This window comes from Seriola aureovittata, chromosome 5, assembly GCF_021018895.1.
Source record: "Seriola aureovittata isolate HTS-2021-v1 ecotype China chromosome 5, ASM2101889v1, whole genome shotgun sequence".
NCBI lineage: Eukaryota > Metazoa > Chordata > Actinopteri > Carangiformes > Carangidae > Seriola > Seriola aureovittata.
In genome coordinates, this window is record NC_079368.1 from 18,212,516 (window position 1) to 18,240,191 (window position 27,676).

At 38.8% G+C, this 27,676-nt stretch overlaps 2 protein-coding genes across 2 annotated transcripts; one reads left to right on the top strand and one right to left on the bottom strand.

Moving 5' to 3' along the window:
* The first annotated feature begins 25 nt into the window (after positions 1–25).
* Positions 26–22,977, top strand: cnot6l (CCR4-NOT transcription complex, subunit 6-like). The gene is made up of 12 exons (XM_056375553.1): positions 26–203; positions 4,404–4,525; positions 5,703–5,889; positions 7,490–7,575; positions 8,393–8,482; positions 8,665–8,733; positions 9,745–9,902; positions 10,625–10,779; positions 11,021–11,172; positions 12,602–12,829; positions 13,013–13,215; positions 16,291–22,977. The coding sequence occupies exons 2-12, from the start codon at positions 4,414–4,416 to the stop codon at positions 16,510–16,512; spliced, it is 1,662 nt and encodes a 553-aa protein (XP_056231528.1). The 5' UTR covers positions 26–203; positions 4,404–4,413; the 3' UTR covers positions 16,513–22,977.
* On the bottom strand, positions 22,978–26,039 carry LOC130169118 (interleukin-8). The gene is made up of 4 exons (XM_056375555.1): positions 25,937–26,039; positions 25,052–25,163; positions 24,401–24,481; positions 22,978–23,649 (listed from the first exon to the last, which is right to left on the bottom strand). The coding sequence occupies exons 1-4, from the start codon at positions 26,001–26,003 to the stop codon at positions 23,589–23,591; spliced, it is 321 nt and encodes a 106-aa protein (XP_056231530.1). The 5' UTR covers positions 26,004–26,039; the 3' UTR covers positions 22,978–23,588.
* Positions 26,040–27,676: the final 1,637 nt, after the last annotated feature.

The following is a 27,676-nucleotide window of genomic DNA, read 5'->3' on the forward strand; positions in this document are numbered from 1 at the left end:
CAAATTTTAAAGATTTGGGATGACATAAGAAAAGTGAAAAATAGGGGGTGCATGCTGTGTGCGGACGGGTACGAGCGGAAGCCGCGTTTGTTGTTCTTCCTTCTGTTTCCGAGACGTTCAGGGTCTGAACGGGTTCAACAGCCGCGTCTGCATGTCTCTACCGATTTCCTCTATAAATCGTCTGCTACCGCTCCCGAATGAAGGTAATGTCAGTTCTGACTTTGTTCTTACATTGCAGACACTTAACCCGTGCTGTCCCGGGTTACATTTCACACTTAAATCCGCTTCCATTTGTACCAACTCGTCTACCCCGCAGTCCGTCACGGTGAGCCCGGGCGGCGTGCGCCCTGCAGCCGCTAGCCAAACAAATCCAGCGCCGTGCTTCGAGCTCGCTAAACGGTTTACCTGTTTGTACGTTGTCATGGCGCTGCTTTAATATGTTTAACATTTGAACATGTAGAGACGCACATATCCGGAGGGTGTGTTTACCTCGTTGTCAGGTGTGACAGCTGGTGAGCGGTGGGCCGAACTTCTCTTGAACGGGGCCCAACCGTGTACGTACGTGCTTGTCACTTTTGACATTATAGCTATGTTTGGATACTCGCCTCTCAGCTGTCGGTGCAGTTGCTATCCCTACATTTTTTCCATTTGCAAAAAAAAAAAAAAAAAAAAAACTCCCCAGTCTCGAAAGCAACAGATTCAGGGTTTACCATAATATTTGGGTGACCTGTGACACCCCTCAGAGTCTAAAATGTTGATATCATATCAGCCATGTGATGAAAGTTGCTGTTGAGGCTTCAGTTTCGTGCCTGTCTCCGTGTGATTGTGATATGGACCGATGTCAGCAGGCCGTATATCTGCCTACAGCCGCTGTTGCCGCTTACTTGTGACCCAGTAGTGTGTAAACAGGTTATATAAGTCTTCTCCAAACTTATTCACCCCCAGCCAACCTCCAGCGGTGGAAGAAGTACACCTCAGATCCTTTACTCAAGTAAAAGTACTAATACAACAATATATAAGATATTCCTGCATTTAAGAAAATTACTTGTATTGAAAGTTAAAATGCTAATTCAGCCCCTGAGACTGCTGGCATAGTGTGTAACCAGCATGTAGCTGCTGGGGCTAGATTTAACTGTATTATATATAAACTTAATCAAAGAGACACAACTTCAAGCTGAATTTACCGTAGAGGTTACAAGTCAAAAAAGGTTGAAAGCCAATTGTTAGCAACATGTTACATTTTATAAACCTATCAAATGTTTTTAATGTGAGATTAAAACTGCAAACTATCTACATCTGTCAAATAAATGTACAACTTTTAAGTATCATGTAGCATTTAATTCAAGTAAAGTACCTCAAAACTATACCTAAGAACTGTATGAGAAAATGTACTTAATTACATCCAACCACTGCCAGCCTCAAGGCAACTGAATGCATTGTATCATGCACCAGTTCTGCACTTCTTCTGCTCATATGCGTAGTGTTCAGAAGTAAGTGTATAACAACAAAGTTGTGCAATATTATATGATTATTATACGTGTGCCCTGAGCCATGCATGTTTTATTGACCAGTGTTTAGGGAGTTTAAATGCTGCACGGCTGCCAATAGAGCAGGTGTGATATTTATGACATAAGGAAGTCTGACTCAAAACTCAATGTGTCTGAGAAAAAGCTGGTGAAGTTGATACGATGACCAGTCAGATAGAGGCATTTATTTCTCTTTTTTTTTCCAGCTAGAAGCTTCAGTTAAGAACACACTGTCACTTACACTATAATGTAATGCTGAAGACTTTTAAGTTATTAATCAGAAAATTCATTTCCAGCTATTTTGATAATCAAATAATCATTTCAGTTATCTTTCAGGCAAAAATGACAAACATTTCCTGGTTGCAGGCTGTTAAATGTGGACATTTGATGCTTTATTTGATGCTTTTATTTGTCATATACAATATTAAACTAAATATATATAATAATATATATAATAACCACTTTAATACATACAATTATAGGTAGTTGCAGCCCTTAGTTACACTCTGTGATGTTGTTTCATATCATGGCAGATACTATACAAGTAGCATATTCTTATGTTTAAATACTTTCTATATGCATGCCTACTTTGGGGAAACACACTCTGGTTACTTTTGTGACACAAGGTGTGTTATAACAGCAAAGTATGTTCTTTTATAATGTCATAAATGTACTATATGTCTCAGAGGTAGCATGTCCTTTTCTGTAAACAAGATCGCCTCTGTGGAGTCCAAATTAGATTCAAGACCAGCTCCAATTTATTTAATTTAAGTTTTGGGCCGAAATCAAAGAGATTCAATTTCTATTGAAGGTCAAAATTGTTAAGCTCTGGTTGGTCTGATTTGTCTTTGCACTCCGCTCTTCTAAGTTCAACATCTATGTCATACAGGTTGAAGTATTTCTCTGGCAGATGATTTTCAAAATCACACTTTTATTTCTCATCCTTAATTTCTGGGGGACAAATCGACCAGGCGTTAATGAAATTGCAGGCGTTTGAAAGTTTTATTCAACCAAGAAGAATACGAGTAAAGTCAAAATTCAGATGAGAATCGAGACATGTAGCACTTGTCAGCGGTTACAGAGATGTTTTGCCTTTTTCTCTCGTCAATGATCACTGCAGTGTTGTGCAGGAGACGCCTGCAGAGAGCAGCCATTTAAAAGATATTTCAAACCTTAATTTGCATGAATCAGTTTCAGGGGCGAGATCACATGTAACATGCTGACTTTTGATTGCCAGTGTGATTCGAGACTAGTGTTAGAATAGAGGTCCCTGTTCTGCTCTAAACAATCCAGCTGGTCAAATATAAAAAGTGAAGATATAATGCATTTAATCAGCTGCTGGTGCTTGTAGATAAAAAGTTTATTTTCCTGCCCTCGTCACTGAATTATTTCTCCGCCTGGAAGACTGAAGCGAATTCTTTAAATCACGTGCCGAATACCGTCTTACTGATGATCAAAGGATCTGAATGTGTTGCGTCACTGTCTCAGCTCTTTTACATAGATGCCAGTTTTCATTCCAGCATGTGATAACTGTCCTCCAAGTGCTTCCTCTGCGGCTTCTTGGGGATTGGCTCAGCTCTGGTTGAGGCTTTGTGTTGTTGTCATGGTGGGAAATCACCTTCGCGCAGCAGCTGCATGCCAGTAAACGCTGTCTGTGGCTGCTGAGGTCACTGACTGCAGCCACTTTCAAAAGGCAGACAGTCTTTTATTTGGTTATACAGATTTTTTTTTAAAATATGTAGATGGATCGGGAAATGATTTGCAGGTGACTGGAAGACTTGGGGTGGGGGTCGGGGGTGGGTGGGTCGGGGGTGGGGGGGCAACTCTTATTGCAAGATTTATGTGTTTTGTCGCTCTAGCCTTTTCAGAATAGAGTCAGAAGTGTTGCTAAAGAGAAGCCACAGATTTCTCATCCAAACACAACTTTTAGTCTTAAACATACCACAATATGAACAGGAAGCTTTCTTTGTTTATTTGCTGTTGTGCTGAAGTAATCAGTTGGTTGAAAAATAATCGGTGGCGTTAATCAATGAGCAATTTATCAGGCAAAAACTATAAACATTCTCTGGTTACAGCCTCTCCAGTATGAGGATTTGCTGCTTATCTCTGTTTTATATCACTGTAAACTGAATATGAATATGTTTGGGTGTTGGACATTTACAGACTGTAAATCAGTGTAATAATCGAGAAGGTAATTGGCAAATTAATCAATAATAAAGAATAATCATTAAGTGCAGCCGTGGTTTTCTGATTTCCAAAATATTGCTGCAACTTTTGCCATGTCAAAGACCAAACATGTTAATATTACAATACTAGAAAATATTTTTTATTTTGTTATGTTTATGAATTAATTATTTAATATAAATCTTAATTATTTCATGATTATTAAGTATTATTTAACCATTTTTAATCCCTGAAACTTTTTTCCCTTGTGTGACTTTAAGAATGGTAAAGCCTTTTATCAAGGGATGATGATTATTTTCATTATTACTTACTCTGCCAGTTATCTTCTTGATTAATCGTAATGGCGCCTCATTATAATGTCCCACAGTCTAAAGTGGCATTTTCATCTGTTTTCTTTGACAAACAGCTGAAAGGCGTCAGATCTCACGTTTAAGAAGATAAAATAGTTTCCTGTTAATCTTCTGATATCTATTAATCAACTAATTGTTGCAGCTCTACATTTGTCATATTCTTTAAAGACTTTTTATTTATCCATTTAAAACATTCTTTATAATTATCATATGTCTGTGAGGTTGTGTTGCTCTTTGTAGCGCCAAAAAAATTTTTGCTGCCACCCCGGTGCCAGCTAATGAGTCATCTTGGTTTGTGAAATCAAACTAAAATCTCTCTCTGCCTTTGCTTTGTGTTTTTCAGATTAACAGGTATGCCAAAGGAAAAATATGATCCCCCAGATCCCCGTAGATGTTACACCATCATGTCAGCCGAGGAGGCGGCCAGTGGGAAGAAGTCTCACTGGGCCGAGCTGGAGATATCTGGTCAGTGTAACTAACTCTCCCTCTGCTTCTGTAGCTAAACAGTTTAGAGTGAAAACCGTCAACGTCCAGGTGAAAAGAGTCAAAATAATCCAATGTGTTGTTCTAAAGAAACAGTAAAATAGATCTCATACTGGTTTCCTGTGTGCTGGCTCCAGTTCTCCCAGTGCTTGAAGGACAAACGTTTTTAAAAAGTCAGTGAGATGAAGCAGAATAAAAAGGCTGCAGTGTTGTTCTCATTGTGTGCTTGCTGTTTCCCGATCTCACTGAGAAGCATCTTGACATTTTTCTTTATCTCCCTCACACTGAAGTCAGTGTTTTATGCGTGTGCGTGCAAACTGAAACTGAGCTGGACTTCCTAATGTCTTGTGTTGCAGAGCCCAGCTGAGCAGCAGATGAATCAATAATGAAAATAAGTTGCAGCCTTACTGAAAAATGAATATTTCTTCCAACCCGCTGTTGATTAAATGAGTGCCAGTTAAATTAGTGATTATCTGTAAAGCACATAAATGACCCCAAGACCTCAGATGTGAATCGACAACCTCAGACAGAATCACAGAGTTTCGGAGGTTCATAAGTGAATGAATAAGAAACTGAAAGAAATGTTAATCATTAAACTTCCCCAGAAACCCAAGATTAAGTTAATAATTAATATGAGGTTTCTGCTGTAGTTTCCCAATATCAAACAATAAGTCAGTGTCATTCTCTTAAGATGTAAGGGAGATTTCTTCTTGATGAAAGCTACTAAAGAAAAATCTAAAAATTTAACTCGGTTCCCTTGTAAAAAAAAATAAATGGTAAATTCTGTATTAAAGTGCAGTAATAGCTCCCAGAGTCATGCTGAATTCCATCAGTCTGGTTTCAATTGTAGGTTTTAGGGTCACATGATGGTGAGAATGCAGTTTCATGAGGTTTTTCACCCTGAAAAAATTATATTCTGGCTGAAAAACTGAAGTTATTTCTTTGTCTTGGCACAAAAAAAGTCCAAAATTAAAATGGTTTCAAGGGAAAACAACATCTGCCACAAAACACAAATATCAATATTCACATCGGCTTTCAATAGACCTGGTGTCTGTTTTGTTCCCTGATCACAAAGCTGACATAGTGTGTGTGTGTGTGTGTGTGTGTGTGTGTGTGTGTGTGTGTGTGTGTGTGTGTGTGTGTGTGTGTGTGGACTCAGGGCGGGTGAGGAGTCTGAGCAGCTCGTTGTGGACGCTCACTCATCTGACGGCGCTGCACATCAACGACAACAACCTGAGCCGCATCCCGCCGGACATTGCCAAGCTGCCCAACCTGGTCTACCTGAACCTGTCGTCCAATAAGCTCCGCAGCCTGCCCGCCGAACTGGGCAACATGGTCTCACTCAGGTTGGTCACCTGCGGGGGAAAAAAAATCAGTGTGGCAGAGATGCGTTTAGGGACCGACATGATTTCACAGTGCAGTGAAAACTCAGAACATCTGGATATTCAAAACAGGCTTTACAAATATGACAAGAAAAATTAGCTTAGCATTATGTTTTGTTTGAATGATTGAATGTTCTGCAGTAGGTCTGGAAAATATTGATAACATCACACTATGTTATTTTGGATTGCAATTGGGAAACCGTCTTTCAATATATTAATAATCATGTGAATTAATTACCAGATGAATCAGGGTTCTTCAGCAATTAAATCCTGAACACCCAATATTATCATGAAGCAGACCTGCTCATTAACAGGTAACATCTCCCACAATGGCCTCATATAACCATGACCTTTGAAAGTATTGGCTGCCTCTAACTCTGTGAGTTAGTGGATGTAGTAAAGTCTGAAAAAGTCCAGAGATTTCCCTTTTTTCCCTCTAAGATTGTGACATTCAGCTCTGACTCATTTATGTAAAAAGAATATAAACACAGTCCAGCACAACACAAAAAGGGGAACATGCTACTAAAAAGACTTTGGAAGTTTTCCACTGAATTTGAATAACTCAGACTGCTGGAGCCTTGCTTGAATAGACTCTGGAAAACATTTTTGCACGAAAGGAGGACTGTGGATTATTTCCGCCATCGCTTACATTAGCAGAGGGTCTCTTAATGGACAGAGCGATCAGGAGGAATCTGCATTGTTGTAAGACGGACTTGAAAAAATGCGAGCCTGTCTTTAAACTACATGCATGCATTTGTTATGTGATTTACTGCAGCACATCTGGCAACAAGATAATCTGTAATTATTCCATTAATTCTGTTTGCACAGTGAAAATATGAGCTGCTGTTTGAAGTAAATGGATGTGGTCGTAGTATTGAATCTTTTAAACTAGATCTGAATTTCAGATGTAATTTGTGTACGGCTGAATGTAATAACTAATGACTTCATGAATGAGGGTCATTGTTGCTGCTGTGTTTGGATAATTCTTTATTTGAAACGGAAGCAAACAAACCCAGGCTCCAGTTCTCATGTTCGCTGGCGTTCGTCCACTTGCTTGAAGTTTACACAAAGGATTCAATTTTGCTAATGACTGCACGTTTGTGCAAAGCTTTCATTTTCAGTTAACGGTGTGTGTTTTGTCTGGGAAAAATAGACAATTCGTTTAAAGGATTATGTGACAAAAGGGTCCCAACGCACATAAGGAAAGTGATCAAACAGCACGGTGGTTAAAATGCAGTGATCAAACACTCACAAGAAAAGAGGGAGATTTTATAAAAATGTGTGGATGAGAATACTTTTCCCTTCTAAGCTCAGAAAAGCATCTCACCTCAAAAGTGACAAACGCATAACAACAAAGATGACAAGCAAAGGCACATTTTGACTGGAAGACTAAAACTGAAGTGACAACAAAGCAGAACATGGCAGAAGATGTTTTTAACACCAGCAAAAAAAATAAAAAATACACCAATGACAAGGAATTACTGCACTGTTAAAAGAAAGTTTGTGAAAGAAAAGAAAAGACTCAAACGCAAAACATCTGACATCTGTGTCCTATTTGTTGCAGGGAATTGCTTTTAAACAACAATCTTTTGCGAGTTCTGCCTTATGAACTTGGGAGGCTTTTCCAGTTACAAACCTTGGGGCTAAAAGGTGAGTCTCTTCTGTGATCACTCTCACTATTTTGGACATAGAGATTATATTCTGACAGTTTTAAATTACCACTATCCACCATATACCAGAACACACAGGGAGTATGTGAGCCAAACTTTACTCTGGGAATAATCTTTGATTCGAACCTGAATTTTAGATTTTAAAGGTCTCGTACTGTATAAAGTGGGATCTCCATGTGTAGTTTGATTATAGATCAGGTCTAGGTTCTATATTAATACTGTGAAAGTATCAAAGCCTCAGTCCACAGAGAAATGCACACAGCCTGTATTCAGAAACTGAGCCTTAAAACCAGCCGTCAGGACTTCCTGTAACTTTGTGATGTCACAACAAAGCAGTCACCAAGCCCCGCCCACCTGGACCCACCATCTCTGAGTGTTTTACCTGATCTCTGCTCTATTTTTAATGGATAACACAAAAAACAGTCAGCCAATGCGAGGAGAGGCTCAGAGCATCCTCTCTTCTGATTGGCTCACCAACCTGTTGTTGCTATAGCTCCAGAGAGAAGCCTGAGAGAAATTTCCTCGATTGGCGTTCAGAAGTGATTTTGAAATCTTATTGGCCCCCCCATCTTATATTATTGACCTTCTTACCCCCCCGCTTGCTCTCTTAGAAATGCACATCAGCTGTTGCTCTCAGTTCTGAGGGCGAGGCTTGAGACAGAGGCTGGTGGGGCATTTGGTGTGAGGGCTCCTCAATTGTGGAATCTTTTTATAAAACGGCTTTTAATTGAGTTTCTGTTTGTATTATGCTTTTGTTCTTTTTTATCATTTGAAGGTTTGTATTGGTTGTTTTGCAGGAAACCCTTTGTCCCAGGACATCCTCAATCTGTACCAGGAGTCGGACGGAACCAGAAAGCTTTTGAACTACATGCTCGACAATCTAGCAGGTGAATGGCTCGGCCCGCGTCACCTTAACCGCACGGCCGTTTATCGGAACTCATGCATATTTAACCTGCAGTTTATTGTAAACGCGAGAACCTGAGGTATATCATAGCAGGTATGCCATTGTGTTTGTCGTGGACAAATGAGCACTAATCCTCATTCTCCCGCTGCCCTGCCCTGTTTCCAGTGCACCCAGAGCAGCTGCCCCAAAGACCTTGGATCACTCTGAAAGAGCGAGACCAAATGATCCCCTCAGGTAAGGGAGGGAAGTTACTGCAAGTTACACCTTCAACTTCCTGCTGGTGTAAAGATTAGACACGTATTTATTTATTATTTTATTTAAAACAGCTATAATCAGCAGAGGAAGAAGTACTCAGATCCTTTACTTGGGTAAAATACTGGCATCAAAATATACTTGAAGCACCAAAAGTCAGGAACCACACTTCTATCATCTTTTTCTTTCTTTTAAATCACAGAACAGTCAGGTAGACTAAGTTCACTGACATCTCCTTACTGGATATTGTGGTTTGGAAGTTGTTTTTTTTTTTTTTTCCTGTCACTTGCCAAGATGGGAAACTGCCCAGAGCGTCACAGCTTTAAATGTTGGCCGTCACTTTGTCCCGAAAATAAGTGAGAGGAAGGAAAAAAATAACGCTTACAGGCCTATTGGAGCAGAGATGTTAGAGCATGTCGAGTTTCATTCGGTTGTTGTGGTAAGTTGTGTGGAATGAAACTCAATGACAACCTCATCCTTTATTAATAAAACACATTTATACAACACAAGTTTTGCTGCTTTGGAAGCACGGTTAAAGACGGGATGTGGGATAATGACACACTGAGACAAAAGAGGTGATTGTGCAACTGAACAACTGAAAAACCAAGAGACGCTGCTTAAAGCTACTTCTGGGAAAAAGAACTGTCTGGTGAGATAAAATGCTAAAAGATTTTAAATGAACCGTTCAGTTTTGGCCTCGGGAGAGTCATAACTTCCCTTTAACATTAAGCCAGTAAATGAGGAGGAGAAGTGTGTGAGAGAGATCCATGTCCAGTTTCATCCAAAGTACAAAAACTCATAAAATGTTTCACTCAGATTTATTTACAACCGCTAACATTGCAGCATTTGCACAATAGTAAAATGTTCATGTTGCTGACTGATGTTTTAACTTCTCGGTAACTTAAAACTAAGTCCTCAAATCTTTTGATATTTCCTACACTCTGCCCAAACTCAAATTGAATGTATCTTCCACGTTTCCATCTTCTCCTGCAGCCGTGTTCACAGTCATGTGCTACAACGTGCTGTGCGACAAGTACGCCACGCGACAGCTGTACGGCTACTGTCCGTCCTGGGCCCTCAACTGGGAGTACCGGAAGAAAGGCATCATGGAGGAAATCACCAACTGTGACGCAGACATCATCAGCCTGCAGGTAAAGGACGGGCCTCTCTGCTTGAGGAGTACATTGCCTTTGTTGTTCCTCTTGTCGCGTGTTCGACTTTTAAGCTGACTTGAGAATGGAGTAGACGGTAATCAGAAAAGAAATCCGCTCTCTTCTAATGAACAGTGTCGTTTCTATTGAGCCGTTCAGTCTCTTCAGTCTGTAGAGCTGCACGGCCGCTATCAGCTGCTCACATCGACTCACGGTGTCCGACCGTTCTCCTTCAGCACAACCGAGGCATTGTCTAGTGGAACAGATAAAGAGGCAGATGCATTACTGATTAACTGTCCTGGGTTTAGGTTCCAGTCCTCGGGGCAGGAAACTATGTTTACTCTCCTTTGGCTGGAATGTTTGGTATGTAATTTTTTGGAAGCCGAAAAGAGAACGTAAAGAAAGAGTGCAGTACTATTCAATACTTATGGACGTTGCCTCTTTTTCACACCTGGTTTTCATCTTTTTATGCTTTTAATTTTAGTTTATTAAGTGGATTATTGAAAAGAGAAAGGATGAGTTGATATGAAAAAATTCAGCCCAGTAACAAGTTAGTTAGTTTTATTTTTGTTTAGTTTTTTTGACTTTTATGGAAAGGCATCTTCAGGACGGAGCAACTTCATCCGGATCAGGGAATATCGAGAAAACTACTCACTAACACCTTTCCACAAACATTTCATGGACTCTCTCAGATGACTTTTTCTTGCCCTGTGTGTCTGCAGGAGGTGGAAACCGAGCAGTACTACACGTTGTTTCTGGAAACACTAAAGGAGCGCGGCTACGACGGCTACTTCTGTCCGAAGTCTCGTGCCAAACTGGTTTCTGAACAGGAGAGGAAACACGTGGACGGCTGCGCTGTGTTCTTCAAGACCGAGAAGTGAGTTTAACTTTTCTATGTTTGACAGAACGTGCTTCATGTGTTTGTAGGTTTGTACGTTGATATTTATAGAGGTAGAGCTTTACAGAAGTTGATCTGAATCTGACTCAGACCACATGGTGACTGCGTGTGGTGTTGGCAGGATGCCTCCTGTTATTAAGTAAAGCAGGAAGTTTTTTACTCTAAAACCGAGTCCTCTGTGGATGTTAATGCTTCTTTGTGGCTTCTCGTGCTCCTGCAGGTTTACTCTGGTCCAGAAACACACTGTGGAGTTCAACCAGGTGGCGATGGCCAACTCCGAGGGCTCGGAGGTCATGCTGAACAGAGTGATGACCAAAGATAATATCGGGGTGGCCGTTCTGCTCGAGGTTAACAAGGACGTGTTCTCCGGTGGTAAGAACGGAAGGAGTCGCTCTGTGAACCGTCTTCACGACAAAACAGAGGCTCTAATGTCACACATCTCTTATCCTGTTGATCTTTGATCCGAGGCGATCCAAGCTTCCCAGACACATACGTGTCATTAACAACAATAAAACCTACTACTACCTAATGATTTTCATTTAGCAATTAATCTGTCAATTATTGTTCTCAATTAACCGTTTAATATATAACAGATAGCATTCATTGATGAGTCCACTCCCCAAAGATTCCATTTATAATAATAGTACAATAATAATAACTTTATTTATACAGCACCTGTAAAAACCGAGTGTACAAGGTGCTTTGACAACAAGGCAACAACAACATATGTGTGTGTGTGTGTATATATATATGTGTGTGTATATATATATATATATATATATATATATCCTATAACAGAAAGCCAGACAGTGAAGCCAAACAAAGGCAGGATAGAAATGAGGTAAAGTTAGAGCGAAAACATAAACAATACAATATACCTAGATATAAATAAAAATAATAAAAACTGAGGAGAGTAGAACTGGTAAAAAAAGCAACAAAAAGCAATCAGAGGACGATAAAAAGACAATAAAAAGATGACATCACATGAAAGCGGGGCTGTAGAAATTAGTTTTTAAGAAGTGATTTAAAAGAAGTCACTGCTTGATGGCAAAAGCACGGTCACCTTCAGACCCCGATGTGATCAGTAAAATCTTTAAATCAATTCTAAAACGGACAAGAAGCCAGGACAGTAGTCGTGTCTTGAGAAGATACATGTGTGAGTTTCTATGTTATTTGATAGTGATATAATATATAAAAACACACAAATCCTCAGTTATCTTGCAAATCCAAATTTATGTGTTTGCCAAATGATAAAAAAGCATCAGGAAAAGTTTATCTGCAGTAACGTCTTTTTCCCACAAGGTGTCAGCTGTGACTTTGATTATAAATCAATACAATACATGCGATGTCAATCAAGGGAGACCAGTGGTCTGTTATAATATAATTCTTGCAGTGGTAATATATTTGCTGACGTGTTTTTCATAGTGATACTTACAGTTTACAGCAGAACTTCCCGTTTGTGGTTTGATCCATTTTTCATTGACGTTTTGTAAATAATCTTTCTTCCCTTTTAATTATTTTTTACCATCTCAGCACTTCTGCGTTTAGTTGCATCAGAGCTCTGTACTTTTTTTAACCAAAATAAGACAATGTTTGTTTGGAGGTTTGGGGGATTTTACAAGCCTCCTTCCCTCTTGTTAAGTTTTTTTTCTCCCCTTTTTAGATTTCTTTCATCACACCTAAATAGTTTGTGGAGTGTTTTCTTTTTTGTTAAAGATTGTGTAATTGTACTGGAGCTGATTTAATTCCATCATTGGCTGTGTATCTGTGGCATAATCCAGTTTTTCCCTCCCGTTTTCAGGCATGAAGCCGCCACAGGAGAGGCAGCTGATCCTGGTGGCCAACGCCCACATGCACTGGGACCCCGAGTACTCGGACGTCAAGTTGATCCAAACCATGATGTTCCTGTCGGAGCTGAAGAGCATCGCCGAGAGGGCCTCGGGTTCTGTGGCGGCCGGCTCGCCGACCTCTGACCCATCCTCCATCCCCATCGTCCTGTGTGCTGACCTCAACTCGCTGCCCGACTCCGGTAAGACTGTCTCACGTGTCTGATAATGTTTGAGTCTCACACTCAGTCTCTGGTTGGGTGGTTAGTCTCTATTATCGGTGTTAAAGCATCAACACGGTATAAATTTGTCAAACAATAAGAGGGATGTTCTGGATTAACGTGGCGCACCTTTTAGAATAAGATTATTACTTTTGCACGATCCAGGTGTGGTGGAATACCTGAGCAACGGAGGAGTGGCCGAGAACCACAAGGACTTCAAGGAGCTACGCTACAATGAATGTCTGACCAACTTCAGCTGCAACGGCAAGAACGGCAACTCAGACGGAAGCATCACACACAGCTTCCAGCTGAAGAGCGCCTACGACAGCAATCTGATGCCTTACACCAACTACACATATGACTTCAAGGTAAGAGCCTCCTCTGTGCGTCTGTTCGCAGGTTTTAAATATCTAATTTTCAGATTATTTTCCAATGGATCTATTTGCCTTCTGTTGCAGTTCTTCGTTGGTTTACGTTCATTTTTGTAATGTAGAGAATCAACAGGCAAACTTGTGAAACTCGATTGAATTCCACAATTCAAGCAAGTCTGCTAAGAGTTTTTCAGATTGCATAAAAATGAATGGAAACCAATGGAGGCCTAGAACACAAAAAAATAAAACATTCAAATTTGTAGAACAGCATTAGCGATAATAAAACCTGTGTCTTTAGAAGTAACTGAGCTAACACATGTAAAACCCCTGCTATATGCTAATGTAATATATATAATATAATATATAATAAAATAAAACAAATGTAAAAATGATATATAAAACATATTAGAAATTGGAACAATTTCACATATTGAAATAAATGTCTAGCCCATACAAACATGTATGGTAATGTATGTATGATTATATTTTAAACATATTTTACATTAATCTGAGTCATTATATGTTGATATTAATTACAATAGGTCCAAAGCTTTGACACTTTCCCAGAATAGGAAGATAGAAATGTTGAAATTATTTGAAATTAATTATAAAAACATATATAAGTATATAGTGTTTTTATTTGTAAGTTGTTTTAATAAACTTGCCTATATACATTTAATATATATTGTTTGCATATATGCTTGCAACATGTTACACCCTATAAAAATCAATTGTGGATATTTTTAATATATGTACATTTATAAATTTTACTACGGGTATTGTTCCTATATGTTATATCTTCTTATATATAGCAACATCATATATTACATTTCTGTATGGGATGGTTCTTCAAGCTAATTTATGGCCTTGATGTCAGGTTTGGAGACTCGGTGTAACTGACCAGTGTCTCCTGATCCTCACTTTTGTGTTGGCATGTAGAGATAAAGACACTGTTACACCTGTGCTGTGATCATGCTGTGATCATCAAAATCCTAAATAAGATTTTAAAATAAATCCAAATGATCTTTAATCAGCCTTTTCACTAAGGCTGATTTCTCACCACTTGTGATGAACGTTTTTTTAAACGGAGCAGTTACAATCTTTGGGTCTAGTGGAGCATCAGGTTAAAGGAAAAACAGTTCAACAGTGGGAGTTTTAAAAGCCTGAATCTAGCTGATGCAGCAGTGTATTAATTATTAGATTCATATATGTGGGATGTCTTATATCATTATGAGTATTTCTTCTGTGGGCGATCCAACTGTATGTGGAAAACCCTAATCGGTGCAGCGTTGGAGGTTATCCCATACACTCTGGTTTTGTAATGAGTCATGCAGGCAGTTCTGCTCCCTGTTAGTTATTACATTAGTAAATAGTAATAACTTCCCCGACTGTATTACACAGACCTTTAATGTGCAGAGCTTCTTACAGAAAAATCAAAAGGCTCCTTTTTGAAACTTGAGGAAAAATCAAATAATCCCTGTTTTGTGTGGAAGTTGTGTGGAGTTTTTTTTCTTTTTTTTTTGTAGGTGTTTAACTCAGTATAAACGAATTAATTCCTTGGGTGACTAATTAATGGTAAGGGTTAGGTAGGCAGAATGAAATGAGTCAACACATTAGTGCCTAAACATCTGCCGTTCAAAGCGTTGCAGGTGACTCATACGAGACCAACATGCTGCTGAAAGAGGATGAGTCTTTATGCGCGAGAAGGTTTTTCTTTTCCTTCACATAAACAAAAACAAGAATCTTTCCTTTATTTGACTGACAAATACACTGAAGACGTCTTCACCTCCAGTTTTCTCACCAGAGTCATCATGAAATTCTTTCATAACGCTGTCCATTTTAGAAGATGAATATACACCGATTCCTCTTAGACAGACAACTTTAATTTCAGATGGAAGGATCCTTTCTTCATTATTTGTCCCACTGTGGATTTTCCCTTTTGGCCAAGAATGTAAAAGCACATATTTTATTCAGTATAAATAATGATGAAGATGATGATAATGATTGAGAAAAGCTCTGAAGGGGCCAAAGTGAAGCTTCTCGCTGTAGAGCATTATCTGAATACTTTTGATAATAATAATAAATAGGGCCCGACCGATATGGATTTTCTTTGTATTTCATACAAGAAATGCAGCTCAAAGTGGTTTAACTACAAAGCAATTACATCACATGAAAAGATGTAAAATGAACATAAACACATGTTAAAAACATTTGTGTAAATTTGATGGCATAATAATAAAATAATAATAAAAATGAAATAAATAATAAAAATGAATAATTAATTAAAGTTAAAGATGGATTGCTGTGAAAGTATAAAATCAGTAAGATGTCAATACTTATAACAGCATTTAAAAGAGGTGCTGAGCAAAGTGTAAAATTTGTGTAGAGATAAGTTTAATTATCTCTAATAAGATCCCATTTTTTTAATTAAGCTTTCTTTTAAAAATACTAAAAAAAAATAAAAAAAAACTGGGGCTGTATCCCCAGTTTTCCTACGACTGTTACTGGGAACCTTCAATAAACCAGCTGTAGATGATCTCAGTGTTCTTGGAGGTCTTTTAGTTAACAAGGGAAAAATGTAACAGGAAGCCAGAGCAGAGCAGCTGAAACTGGGCTGATGTTCTCTCTCTCCTCTTGGTTCTGGTTCGAGTTTTGAATGAGCTGAAGTCTCAGATCATGAGCCAGGGACATCTCCCAACACTGCATTAAAATGCAAAGTTATTGTGCAGCTGCTTTGTGTCATGTTACTGTTTTACTGGGAATGAAGTGAAAGACTTTTTTCTTGTTCAGGGGCAGTAATTTGCAGATTTTGTTACCTTCATACAAAGCCAGGCTACCAGTTTCCCTTTGTTTTCAGTCTTTGTGCTAAGCTAAACTACCGGTCCCCTGGTAGTAGCAGAGTTCCCAAAACCTTTATATTGAGACAAAATTTAAGAGTTGTATTCGAAAAAGGGTTTTCAAACACTGTCATATTTAAAGAAAAAGGTTTTAAAAGGAGAAGTATCCGATCAGAATCTAAAGTATTCAGAGTAAGTATTGATTTTCGATCTCATGATGCGCTTGTGTCTGCAGGGCGTGATCGACTACATCTTTTTCTCCAAGACCCACATGAGTGTCCTGGGCCTGCTGGGACCGCTGGACAGCCAGTGGCTCATCGACAACAACATCACCGGCTGCCCCCACCCCCACATCCCCTCGGACCACTTCTCCCTGCTGGCCCAGCTGGAGCTGCACCCTCCCCTGTCCCATCCGCTCAACCCCCTAAACGGGCTGCACCTGCCGGTCAACAGGTAGTGCAGCCTGAGAGAGACCCCACCCCCCCATTACCCCGCCAACTCCCACGCCCACCCTCCTTTACCCCAGCCCCACCCACCCACGTTTTAAACACTGTCGCCCCCCCCCCCCCCCCCTCCAGCTTTATACAGGACCCTGTACAGTTTACCAATCATGTTAAAACTCAGACACCATCCAACCCCCTCCAATCCTAAGACACACCTACCTAAAAGGAGTGAAGTATTCGCCCAGTTTGTTGCTCCTTTTTGTGTTTTTTTGCACACTGTAAATGTTTATTTTATTTTTATTTTTTCTCCCTCCCCTTGAAAAGTCTTGATACCAAATGTTGGGCTTGGGATGAAGCTGAAATGGTGACCCCAATGTCAACTGTTTTTCTTTGCCTTAGACATGATCATGACCGCTTGTAGATTCTGCTCCTAAAAACAACAAACCTTAACTCATACTATCTACCTTTTTTAAGACAAATCTACTACACGAATATCAGCTGATTGACTGGATTTCATTTGGGTTTCTTCTCTCATTTCACGTAGCTGTGAAATAAATCTTTTTTTTTTTCTTTCTTTTTTTTTTTAAGGAGTAAAAACACAACATAATATTAATGCTGCACCACAGCATGTTGTATGCTGTGTTAAACTCACAGTCTTGTAGAACTGGAATCTGGACATCTCTCCCAAACTAAACTTGACAGGTATTTAAAAATAAAAAGCAGTAACACTACAAACAGCTGAATCTTAAGTTATGAATGTTGTAGGAGGAACGTGAAAGGTTTGTTTACATCAGCGCATATTTTAAATTCTGATCAGCCAAGAAACACCAAAAACACTTCAGTCATTTATTATATTACTGCAGTTTTTAAGGTTGAAAAGTTCTGACTGGGCATGATCAGTAATGTAACGTCATTGTAACACTAAACTGCTGTGTTTCGTATGGGAATTAGAGTATTGAACCATCTCATGCCACAGCCTATGAATCTTTGGTCACATTACAGCACTGATAATATTGATGATGCACTGTTCGAGGGGGCTTTCGAATTGAGGCCAGCTTTGTGGAAAATGGCGAACGATCCCACGTACTCCTTCCCTGGATCACATTTCCACATCGTTTGGGATCATGTTGCCTGGAGAGGATGTCACCTGACTCATCCTCCTCGCCAGGTAACAAATCTCAACCTGAAAGCTGCCTCACAGTCCTGCGTGGATGTCACTGAGCTGCCGCATTCAGCTGCATTCACTTCTTCTTTGATACGGGTCTCGAACCTTCTCCTTCGACCGTTGCTGAAGATTTTACTTGCAGAGGTATTTTCGCTTTCATCTTGGCTGATTTATGCTCACCATAGTTTAAAAGAGGCGTTTTCTGCAGAAACTATGAACTAAGAAAACAATCAGTTAAGCCCAAATGACGCACGCAATCTTTGACTTGCTTTGAAAAACATGTTTTAAGACATGAGAGATATTTGTAACACAACCCCTGACGTTGACAAAGAATGCGCTTTACATTTTTACTTTTTGAAGTCTTGAACATCTGCGGTCTTAAAAGAGTGTCCTCCTGTTTCCCCATCACCTGAATGGCCAAAGAATCTCCCCAGAACGAGTGACTTATGCTCTGCCGATAATAAAATAATATTTATTTATTGATGCCAGAGAAAAAAAATAATCCTCCTGAGAAGAATCTGCTGATGATTCGAGTTCAGGAGCCGAATGTATTCACCAACGGCTCACTAAGAAATTGGTTGTTGGAGCCTCTTAATGTTTAAGATTCCTGTGGACTCTAAACTTTGTATATTTGTGTCAGATGATTAGAACTAATAGCCCTTTATGTAAGTTGTAACTCAGGGCTATGCTATGCATCGAGCAGTACCTCTCAAACTAAAGACTCTCAGAGTCGCGTTGTACGAGCAAAACCAAACAGGAAGCTATTGTTCTGAAAATCCTTTATAAGCACAGGTAACGTATGTACTTGCATACATATATGTCGTTGTCGCTGTCGTAGTAGAAGTCCCACGTCTTTGTGCATTTTTTGATAGAACTACTGCTGCACTTTTGCTCCATTCCCAGAATTTGGGAAGTGCAAAATCTGTCTAATTTTAGAGTCGTCAGAAAGTGCAAAAGGTGTTCAGATAAATTTGGTTTGGAGACACTTTGGAGTTTTAAAAACATCACTTATTTGGTTTTGTTGTAAGGCTTTTTAGAGAGGTTCACGAATCGGTGTGGGATCGACAAGATGAATGAACGCAGGGATAGGACTGGGTATCGATACCGGCGCCACACCTTGATACAAACCCTTGTTTCAGCACTTCAACACTACAAAAATACTCGAAAGTTTTTAAAAAGTTTGAAAAAAGTAACAGATTTTTGTCCCTTACAAAAATTCTCAATTGTTTAATGTCGTCTAAACCAGTGGCTTCAAACCTCAGGGTTCGGGACCCACACGAAGGGTCACAAGAAAATGTCTTTTTTTTTTTCGTGCTGTAAAGTGTCAGTTGTCAGTACAGCTGCTTTTCCTAAAATAAAACACAATTGGCGACAATCTGATTGAAAGAATTACTGTAGCTATAAAGACCCGTCAATGCGCTTTTAGACACATTTAAACTGATACAGAAACAAAATACTCAGAATTGATACCCAGCTCTATCTTTGCCGGGGGGGGGGGGGGTGCCAGTCACAGTGTTGAACATGTCTGGCACATTTCATGGCTGTAGTGTCTAGTAAACCCTGACCTTTTATGAGATTGAATTAGTTAAATTAGTCAAAGCATTTGCTCTGTTCGCTATTTGAAAAAGAAAAAAAAAAAGCCATAATTATATTATTGGGATAAATGGTGTCAGCACAACATGGCGCCCAGTAACCTCAGCTTTAAATGAACGGCATTCAGATCAGTTCAACTGGCCTGGAACGCGCAGTGTCGGCTTTTTGCTTCAGTTGCACGAGCGCCTCCTCTGGTTTTGGAGGCGTGGGATCTTTTGTGAGCATTTTGAGGCCTATACTTCACTCCTGAAAAACTCACCCCACAGGGTTTTTCTGATTTTGTACAACAGCTGTACATAAATTACACTTGTCTTCGACGACAGGGCGTCTTTCGCATCTGTGAGGGGAATGTACCATTCTCCGGATAAAGGGGTGTATTTTTTCTCACAAGTCAAAGATGTACTTGGTGTTGTACTTTTTTTTTTTTTTCTTTCTTTTTCTTTTTGCCCGGTGCACTAAAGATCTCATATGTGAATACCACCTCCACCTGTCCATGATACTCTTGTAGAGATGAAATGTCTCTGTCCAACTTTGTTTTTGAACTACGGGCATTTTCTGTCTCCAACATGCAGTCTTTCAACTGGTACTTTGTACAATTCAGTATTACCAAGTTTTTGAGAAGAAAAAAGATAAAATGTTGTAGGTTTAAAAGCAGTTTGTCTTGATGGCTTTTATTTCTCCAGTGCACATTTAAGTGTCATCTCACAGCTTTGTGCACTGAGATGACGCTTAATAAAAATTATTATTATTTTTTTGTTTTCCTCTTTTTATTTGTTGTCTCCCTTTTGAGTCCCCCCCCCAAAAAAAATTGCTTTCCAGATCCCTTTCACATCTGTCTTCACACACATGCACAGCCACTTCTTTTACTTTCCTCCACAGTAATACCCAGCTATCACTACCTGTAAGCATTTGAGCTGTTGATTTGTTTCTGTAGAGCGCACCTCTTTTTCTACAAACAACGTGCCTAGTTTGTACAACTTCTCCAACAGCAGCACTGCCCATGAGACCAAGACGCTCAGAGATTAACCCAGCACCATCCATCCATCCATCCATCTATCCATCCATCCATCCATCCATCCATCCATCCATCCATCCATCCTTTCATCCCTCCAATCCTGCCTGAACCAACCTTTTGGGGGTTGTGATCATGAGGAGTTGAAACTGAGGAATCATTGCTCACCTCAGACTGTACAAACAAACAGCTTTTTTGTATCCACAACGTTCAAGGACAAATCGGTCGTTCCTACCAGAGGTCTGAAATGCACACTCTCACTTGTTTGTGATTTCTCCCTGGTGGGTTTTGTGTTTTACAGATTTCCATTGCAAAGAGCTATCGCTGTCTTGTCCACAGGATTACCACAACCGCCATCACACGCGATTTCTGAATGTAAAAAAATCCTGTTGTTCAATATCTGGTCCTGGTTTCTTTTGTTTGTTTTTGTTTTGGGGTTTTTTTTTTGTTTGTTTCCTCCACTGTTGAGTTTTTTCAGACTAAGTTTACACCAGTGTGGTCACTTCATGAGGTTCTGAGTCTTTGGTGGCCAATAGGACGCCCAGCGATGTTCACTGGGAGGAAAGGGAGGATTAATGTGACAAAGTGTTAAGCATTTGAAAGAAGGGTTCGTTGACAGGTCGGTGCATCCAAACCAGGAAACATGAGCTTAAAGGATACTACGTGAATGATCTCCTCCCAGTGTATTAGCCTGTAAACAGTGTCGTGGGAAAGGAATTCAAAAACATCACACCAAATTAATTCTTAGAAAATTGAGATTATGCAAGTGAACTGAGTTGATATGACCTTTTAAAATGCATGGTAGAAGATATTTAAATTTAATGTACTGACCACAGGTTAATGCACTGGTTCATTTGCTGGAATGAGATCATTACAAAATAAGATTTGGTCTACAAAGGGGGCAGAGACTAAGGTGTCAAAACACTTTTTTAAAAAGTCTTAACCCCGTCAGTTTGTTTGACAGTTAACCAACAATTTTCAGTTTCCTGTCTTATCTTCAAAATTTGTGCAATATCGAGTGTGAAGAATAAGGAATGCCAGGCGGTTATCTCTGGAAATAATGAGGTTTTTTTTTCCTTGTAGCATTCCTAGAAAAATGATTTTAAAGTTGCTGCCTTTCGGCAACTTCAGCAGATTTGTTTTATTCATGTGTAGTAAGTGACGTGAAACTGGGCGAGGACTCTCAGCCACCAGCAGACACCAACAAAGGTGCTACATTATCTCTCAAGAGGATTTTAAAGAACTGCACTTAAACCTGTTATATGTAACTAAAATGTTAAGTTTCTATTTCCAGACCAGCAGCTCTTCACCACATTGGTTTTCAGTCCTCCCAGCCTCCGCAGCAGACGTGAGGAACCAGTCAGTGAGCGTCTGTCTGGAGGGAGAACCTGCAGCTTTGTGGTGAAGAGCTGCTAACGTTAGACACAGCAGGTTTTTGTATTGTGGAATCCAAAGTGTGCATCATGTTTGACAAATAAATGTCAAAAAGCTGCAAAACAGCAGTGACACAAGTCCCTGTTCACCCTGCGAGGACGCGAGGAAGTTTGTCTGACGTAGGTGGCGGTGCTGACTTGGTTGTGAAAAGAAAAAAAAAATACAGATGTAGCCTTTGTAGACGTCCTTTTTTACTTTCGTTTTGCAAGCTGAGTTGCTGCTGCACATTGCAGTTAAATGTTTAAGTGAAGTTGTGTCATCAGGCGAAGCATTTTTTGGGGATCCTTTAACACCCTCACCCCCCCTCCCAAAAACAGGATGAATATAAATGAATGAGTAAATACATAAATAAATAAAAAAAGATTCAAATCTGTGAAAGCTGCCAAATTAATTTTTTCTTTTTTTAAATTGTATTTTATAAAAGAAAATTACACTGCAAATGAAATCCACATTATTTAAAATCAAAATGACTACAGGATGTTTCACCACTGTCAGATGAGGACCACCTAATTTTCATGCTTCCATATAATTACCAAAACTACATGTATTCCAAAACATTTACATGCTCCATAAATGTATAAAATATTAATAAATTGAATTTTAATAGCACTTTTTTAAAAACAAAGTTACAAAGTGCATAACAGGGATAAGAAACAACAAACAATAAAAGCAAAGGCAAATAAAAACAAATAATGAGATCAAACAATACTAATAATAATTCTATTATCGAAATTATTGTCATATTTTTTTTGCCAAAAAAGAAAAATGTGGATTTTAATCCAACTAAAATCAGTTTTCTCTCAATTCCTGGAAAACTGAAATTTTGATTAAAATGGAAAACAGTTATTTGGTATCAGCTGTTTTGGGGGCCTCAGTGGCTCCTGGGGGCAACAGTCACAACACTGATAGGGACTATGAAAAGTATTACCAAAACAAATCTCAAAAATAATATAATAATTTGAATTTGTGCAAATCTTTTAATCATAAAAACAACCAAATGTTGTATTTAGCCAAATTTCACACGACAAAAATAAGTGCTTCCTGCAACGTCCCACGTTTTTGTACCAAGAGCTGCTAACTGAACCCTCACGACCACTGATATTTATATGAATGAAGTGATGGACGTCTACAGAGGCTAGAGTATCTGTATCTGACATGTGAGCAGTTACACCTCAGTTGAAACCAAACATGCTCAACAGCACCTGTATCATTGCTCCACACCCCCCACACTCTCCCCCCACCTCCTGTAGGCAATAAACATGTCACTTTTGAAGAGTCTTTTTGTCTGTGCTTTATTTATTTATAATAAAAAAAACACACACACAAGTCATGGATACAACAAAAAGCACGTCAGAGATAACAGCACCGTCTGAAATGTAATCATCACCTTCACAATGTGTCGTCAAATTTACTAGAAGGAATTTGTACAGAATTACAGTTATAAAGAAGTTTTGCAATCGTTTGATTACACCACAGTATATCTTTGTGATTTTGATAATAAAATGGAAACTTTTACACATTTAACACATTTAAACTGTTTAATTTCAGAGTACAATCTATCAATAGGGCAATATAGCTTTTTGTTTGTTTAATGAGCTCCCCAATAACACATTATAGGCTACATTTAAAAGGCTAAAGCAGAGCAGCATATAAGGAAGCATTAAGACCATATGACTGTAGTTATTATCATTTTTCCAAAGGATAACACTAGAAAGGCTGAATCAGTTGAAGAGAACTGTAAGCTGAAGGTGTTATATAGTATAAAATGTGAATTGCAAAACCGACTTTTTCAAGTTGGGCAGTGGCTCAGTCCTCCTACAGTTAATTCACAGCTTCACTGAATTAAATGGAACCATTGCTACATCAAATGTTGCCACAAAATGTGATCAGAAGACAGAGGTGGGAGCAGTGGGTGACAGAGTGGTTTCAGTGGGGGCCTCATTTTTCCTGTAATTAAAACAAAAGAAGACGAGAAATGAGTTGATGAGTGAGTCAATAGGTCAGAATGCAGAAACAGAAACACATACAGTGGCTTATTGCTGTGTGGTGATCAGGGATGAAATAACCGTGTGGTTAAATATACAGGATTAATCGGATTCTAGTATAAAGTGCAAATTTTTGATTACCGTTATCACACTAACTGATGGTGAACACAAGAGCGAGCCCTTCCTTTGACACAGTCCTTCCTTCAGACACAACAACATACCAGTCAATACACAGTGACATGGCAGAGGGCAGGGAAAATTATAGTTTAGTGTGTCTTTTCAAATTCCAGAAATTTTCTCCCAGCTCACTGTTCATGTGTCACAGTTTGTAGTTCAGTTTTAAAACATCAACAGTGAGGTGGAGGGAAGTTTGGGTGTTTGGCGCCACCACTGGCTACTGTGAGGAATAAGTGTGCCTTTTAAAAATTAAGATAAAAAAAACTCATCAGAATCTGTTGGAAGTGTTTTTAGAAAAAATCTGGAAACCAAAGATAGAAATACCAAAACATCTCCATGACCACCACCGTACACTGTACAGTCAAAAAAAACACAGCAAAGAATCACATCATCACCTTTAAGAGGCTCATTTCAACACTAACTTGAATTGTGAATTAAATCAGGATATTGTAAATTGAAATGATTGTTGTTCTATTATATATTCATGTATCCTGAATACAATCACATCAAAGATATGAACCAAGGCATGTCATTACTTTTGCAAGTTGGTGAGCAGCTGGTTGATCCACGGCGTCGATGGATCAATGCAAACTTTCATGCCGTTCTTCCTGGTGACTCTGTGGCGAAAGAGAGGGATTACATCGTGGAGAAATTCTCACATTGCACACATATGAGTAAACCTGTCTCAGCGGTGAGTCAGTACATGTTTTATTTTGATGTACCAGCTGATAACTTTTCCATTTTGTGCAATTTTGTACTTTTTTACTTTCACTTTTAGTTCATAAGGATGTGCCACCTGGAGCCTGGAGCTGATTAGCTTAGCTTAGTAAAGATGCCTAAAACAGGAATATATTGTGCTTTTTGTTCCTATACAACTACTATAGTCTCTTTGCAGATAAAGATTTTACAAATACTGTAAATATGTATATGATAATTTCAAAATTTCAAAAGCCTATCCATAGATAAAAAAAAAGCACCAAAATCATATATAAAATGACTCAGCTCAAGCAGCAGATTAAATACTGCTTTTTACTTTATAATTTTCCCTTAACATTCTGTTATTGCTACTTTTACTCAACTAACACAGAAAAGGGCCACTCTTCAAGTCCTGTTACCTTTTATACTCACTACACTTTGCTTAATAAAGTATTTGTTTCTTTTTTATTAAATCAATCGTGAGTACTCACATGATTTCAGTCCAGCGGCATTGTCCGGAAATAGGAAGCACCTCAATTTTCATGATAGCCTTAAGAGAGATTATTTTAGAGCTGGTCCGTATGCACTTACACCTGGGAGAAGCTGTGAAAAATTCAAATTTAAAAAGCAGTTTAATTATCATGTCATTCTGCTGTGGTTGACAAAACCTCTAACTCAGTGTCCAGCGGTAGCTTTGCTCTTAGAGCTTTCAACCGCATCTCATAATCAGTCATGAGGTGATGTAAATATGGACCTCAGGTCATGTGACGGCTGGTGGTCTATGCTCCATATCATCAAACTCCGTTGACTGATGAAGAACATGAAATGTGGTTGAAAGCTGCAGAAAACGTGTGCCCAATTTGTTTGTTTTTTTGTTTTTTCCTTCAAGGTCAAGAAATACATTTTCACACTCAACACACTCAAAAGTAAATACTTATATTCAACCATTATATTAAAAGATCAACAAAGGTTTGTTCTTTTATTAACATACATATAAGTGGTGTAGTTTGATGTGTTTTACAACACACTAATGAGAGATTTGAAAAGGATTAAACATTAAAATGAGAAAAAGGTTTGAACACAATGAATATAAATGACATGAATATTATATATTTTATGTTAAAATGCCTGCTGAGTGCAAGATATCAAAATTAATAAGTAAAAGCATTTTGGCACTTTATGTTGTCCAACTTATAGATTAGTAAAATATCACTGTATGCAGACGACGCCTTATTGTTTCTTTAACTTTGATTGCAAAAATACTACACCCTCAGAGGAAAACATCTTTGAGACTAGACACCTGAAGAAAAAAGAGCAAGAGTTGGTTTTTAAAAAAATGTAACCATGTCATTGAATGTAAAAGAAAAGTTTCTTACCATGGATAGTCATGATGCAGCAGCAGAGAGTCAGAGCAGCCAGGAGCAGCAGTGGTTTGGGCATCATTTTGGCGGTTGTTTTGATCTTTGAGCACCAAGAGGATGTGAGAATGAAGTGAGAGTGAATAGAGTACAGTCTGGGTTTATAAAGCAGCAAATAAGGAAGTATGTGTAGGAAGAACTCTACACTTTCCTGTCTTGACACAGCAAAATTTAAAAATTGCATTTTTAGGGGCTTCTGCTTAGTGAGCTAAATTTTCGTTCCGTCCTTCTGTGGGTGTATTTTACTCATCTATCAGCCAGGTTTTCTTTATTACAGCAAATAAAATAAATATATGGTTTTACAATTATGTTATATTCACTCACTATTTGGGCTGTTTTTGGATACTAATGCCACAGTGGCACCATGTGGGATGCAAAGTATGGCAGTTGCAAGTATTCCTGCCATCAGACAGGAGTAACCTGTACACTGACTGAATAATTGTCTAGTGCTGACTAATGATAATATGAAGGACAGTGTTAGTAACTGGAGATAAAAAGTTAATTAACACATTTTTTTAGCCTTGAATGTGAATGATGGACTTCAGCTCTCAAACGACATTTCTATATTATCATCCACCAGATCTGATCTGAACTTTTAGACGGAACATTAAATTCCTGGCGGCCTGAGGGTCGTCTTGTCCAGTGCTGTGAACAGTCAACTTGATTAGCAATAACATCATCTAATTTTATTTTATTTTATTCATTTTAGTTGACAGTGACAATGCATATTAATAACATTTCTGAAAATATGCCAGAGTTAGACAGAGAGGCTAATTTTCATCTGTAGTCCCTTGGAGTTGGATAACAAGCAGGAATGAGATAACCGACCTCTTGCATCACCTCACCTGTCTGCCCTATCTTTTTCCTTGGGTAATGGTTATCAGTAATAATAATAATCAATTGTTAATGAGCGGTCATTGAACTGAATATTTTGTGTGAAGGATTTGGAGTTGTTTAAATGCACCTCTGATGACAGCTTGGTAATGAAAATGGAGTAATAAGTGATGTAAGGCATTACTTTTGCCGTACAGTACTTAATAGAATAATGCCATTACAATTAAGTTTTAAACTGATTACAGTTTTCATGTAACTTACCCCAGCACTACTATCTGACATTCAGGGAAGTCCCTGACAATCCCAGACAGCTGGTCGAAGGGGTTCACTGCTGTCCCTGGCCTGACCTTGTATGTGACATGCAGATATTTTTAAACCTCCAGTTTCACATTCAAAATGTAAATCACAGTAAGAAAAGGTTAATTCAAACACCATTTTATCTTGAGCTGCACCAAAGCACAGCACCCAAGCGTCAACTAAGTAGAACAAATGGATTTTATACCAGTGCCAACATTAAAAACATTCTACTAACAGCAGAGGACACCACCTCAAGCTGTTCGATTACAAGTTATGTGTCATCTAGACACAGGATTAGGTCATGATGTGAGAGTGGTTAAATCCAGAGCAGACTCAGGGAACTTCAGCACAGGACAGATAAAGATGACTTAGTTGCATTAGTCTGGATTCAACATGTCCAGAATCAGGAACAGAAAATACTGGAGAGTACCAAGAACCAAACTTGAGCAGAGCTGCACTTCTGTATTTGCCTAGGAGGTCGCTAGCTGATAACCACATCCTTTCTGGTAAATAATTGATTGAGGGGACTGTTATCACCCCCAAAATTAGACTTTAGTTCCTGTTTAT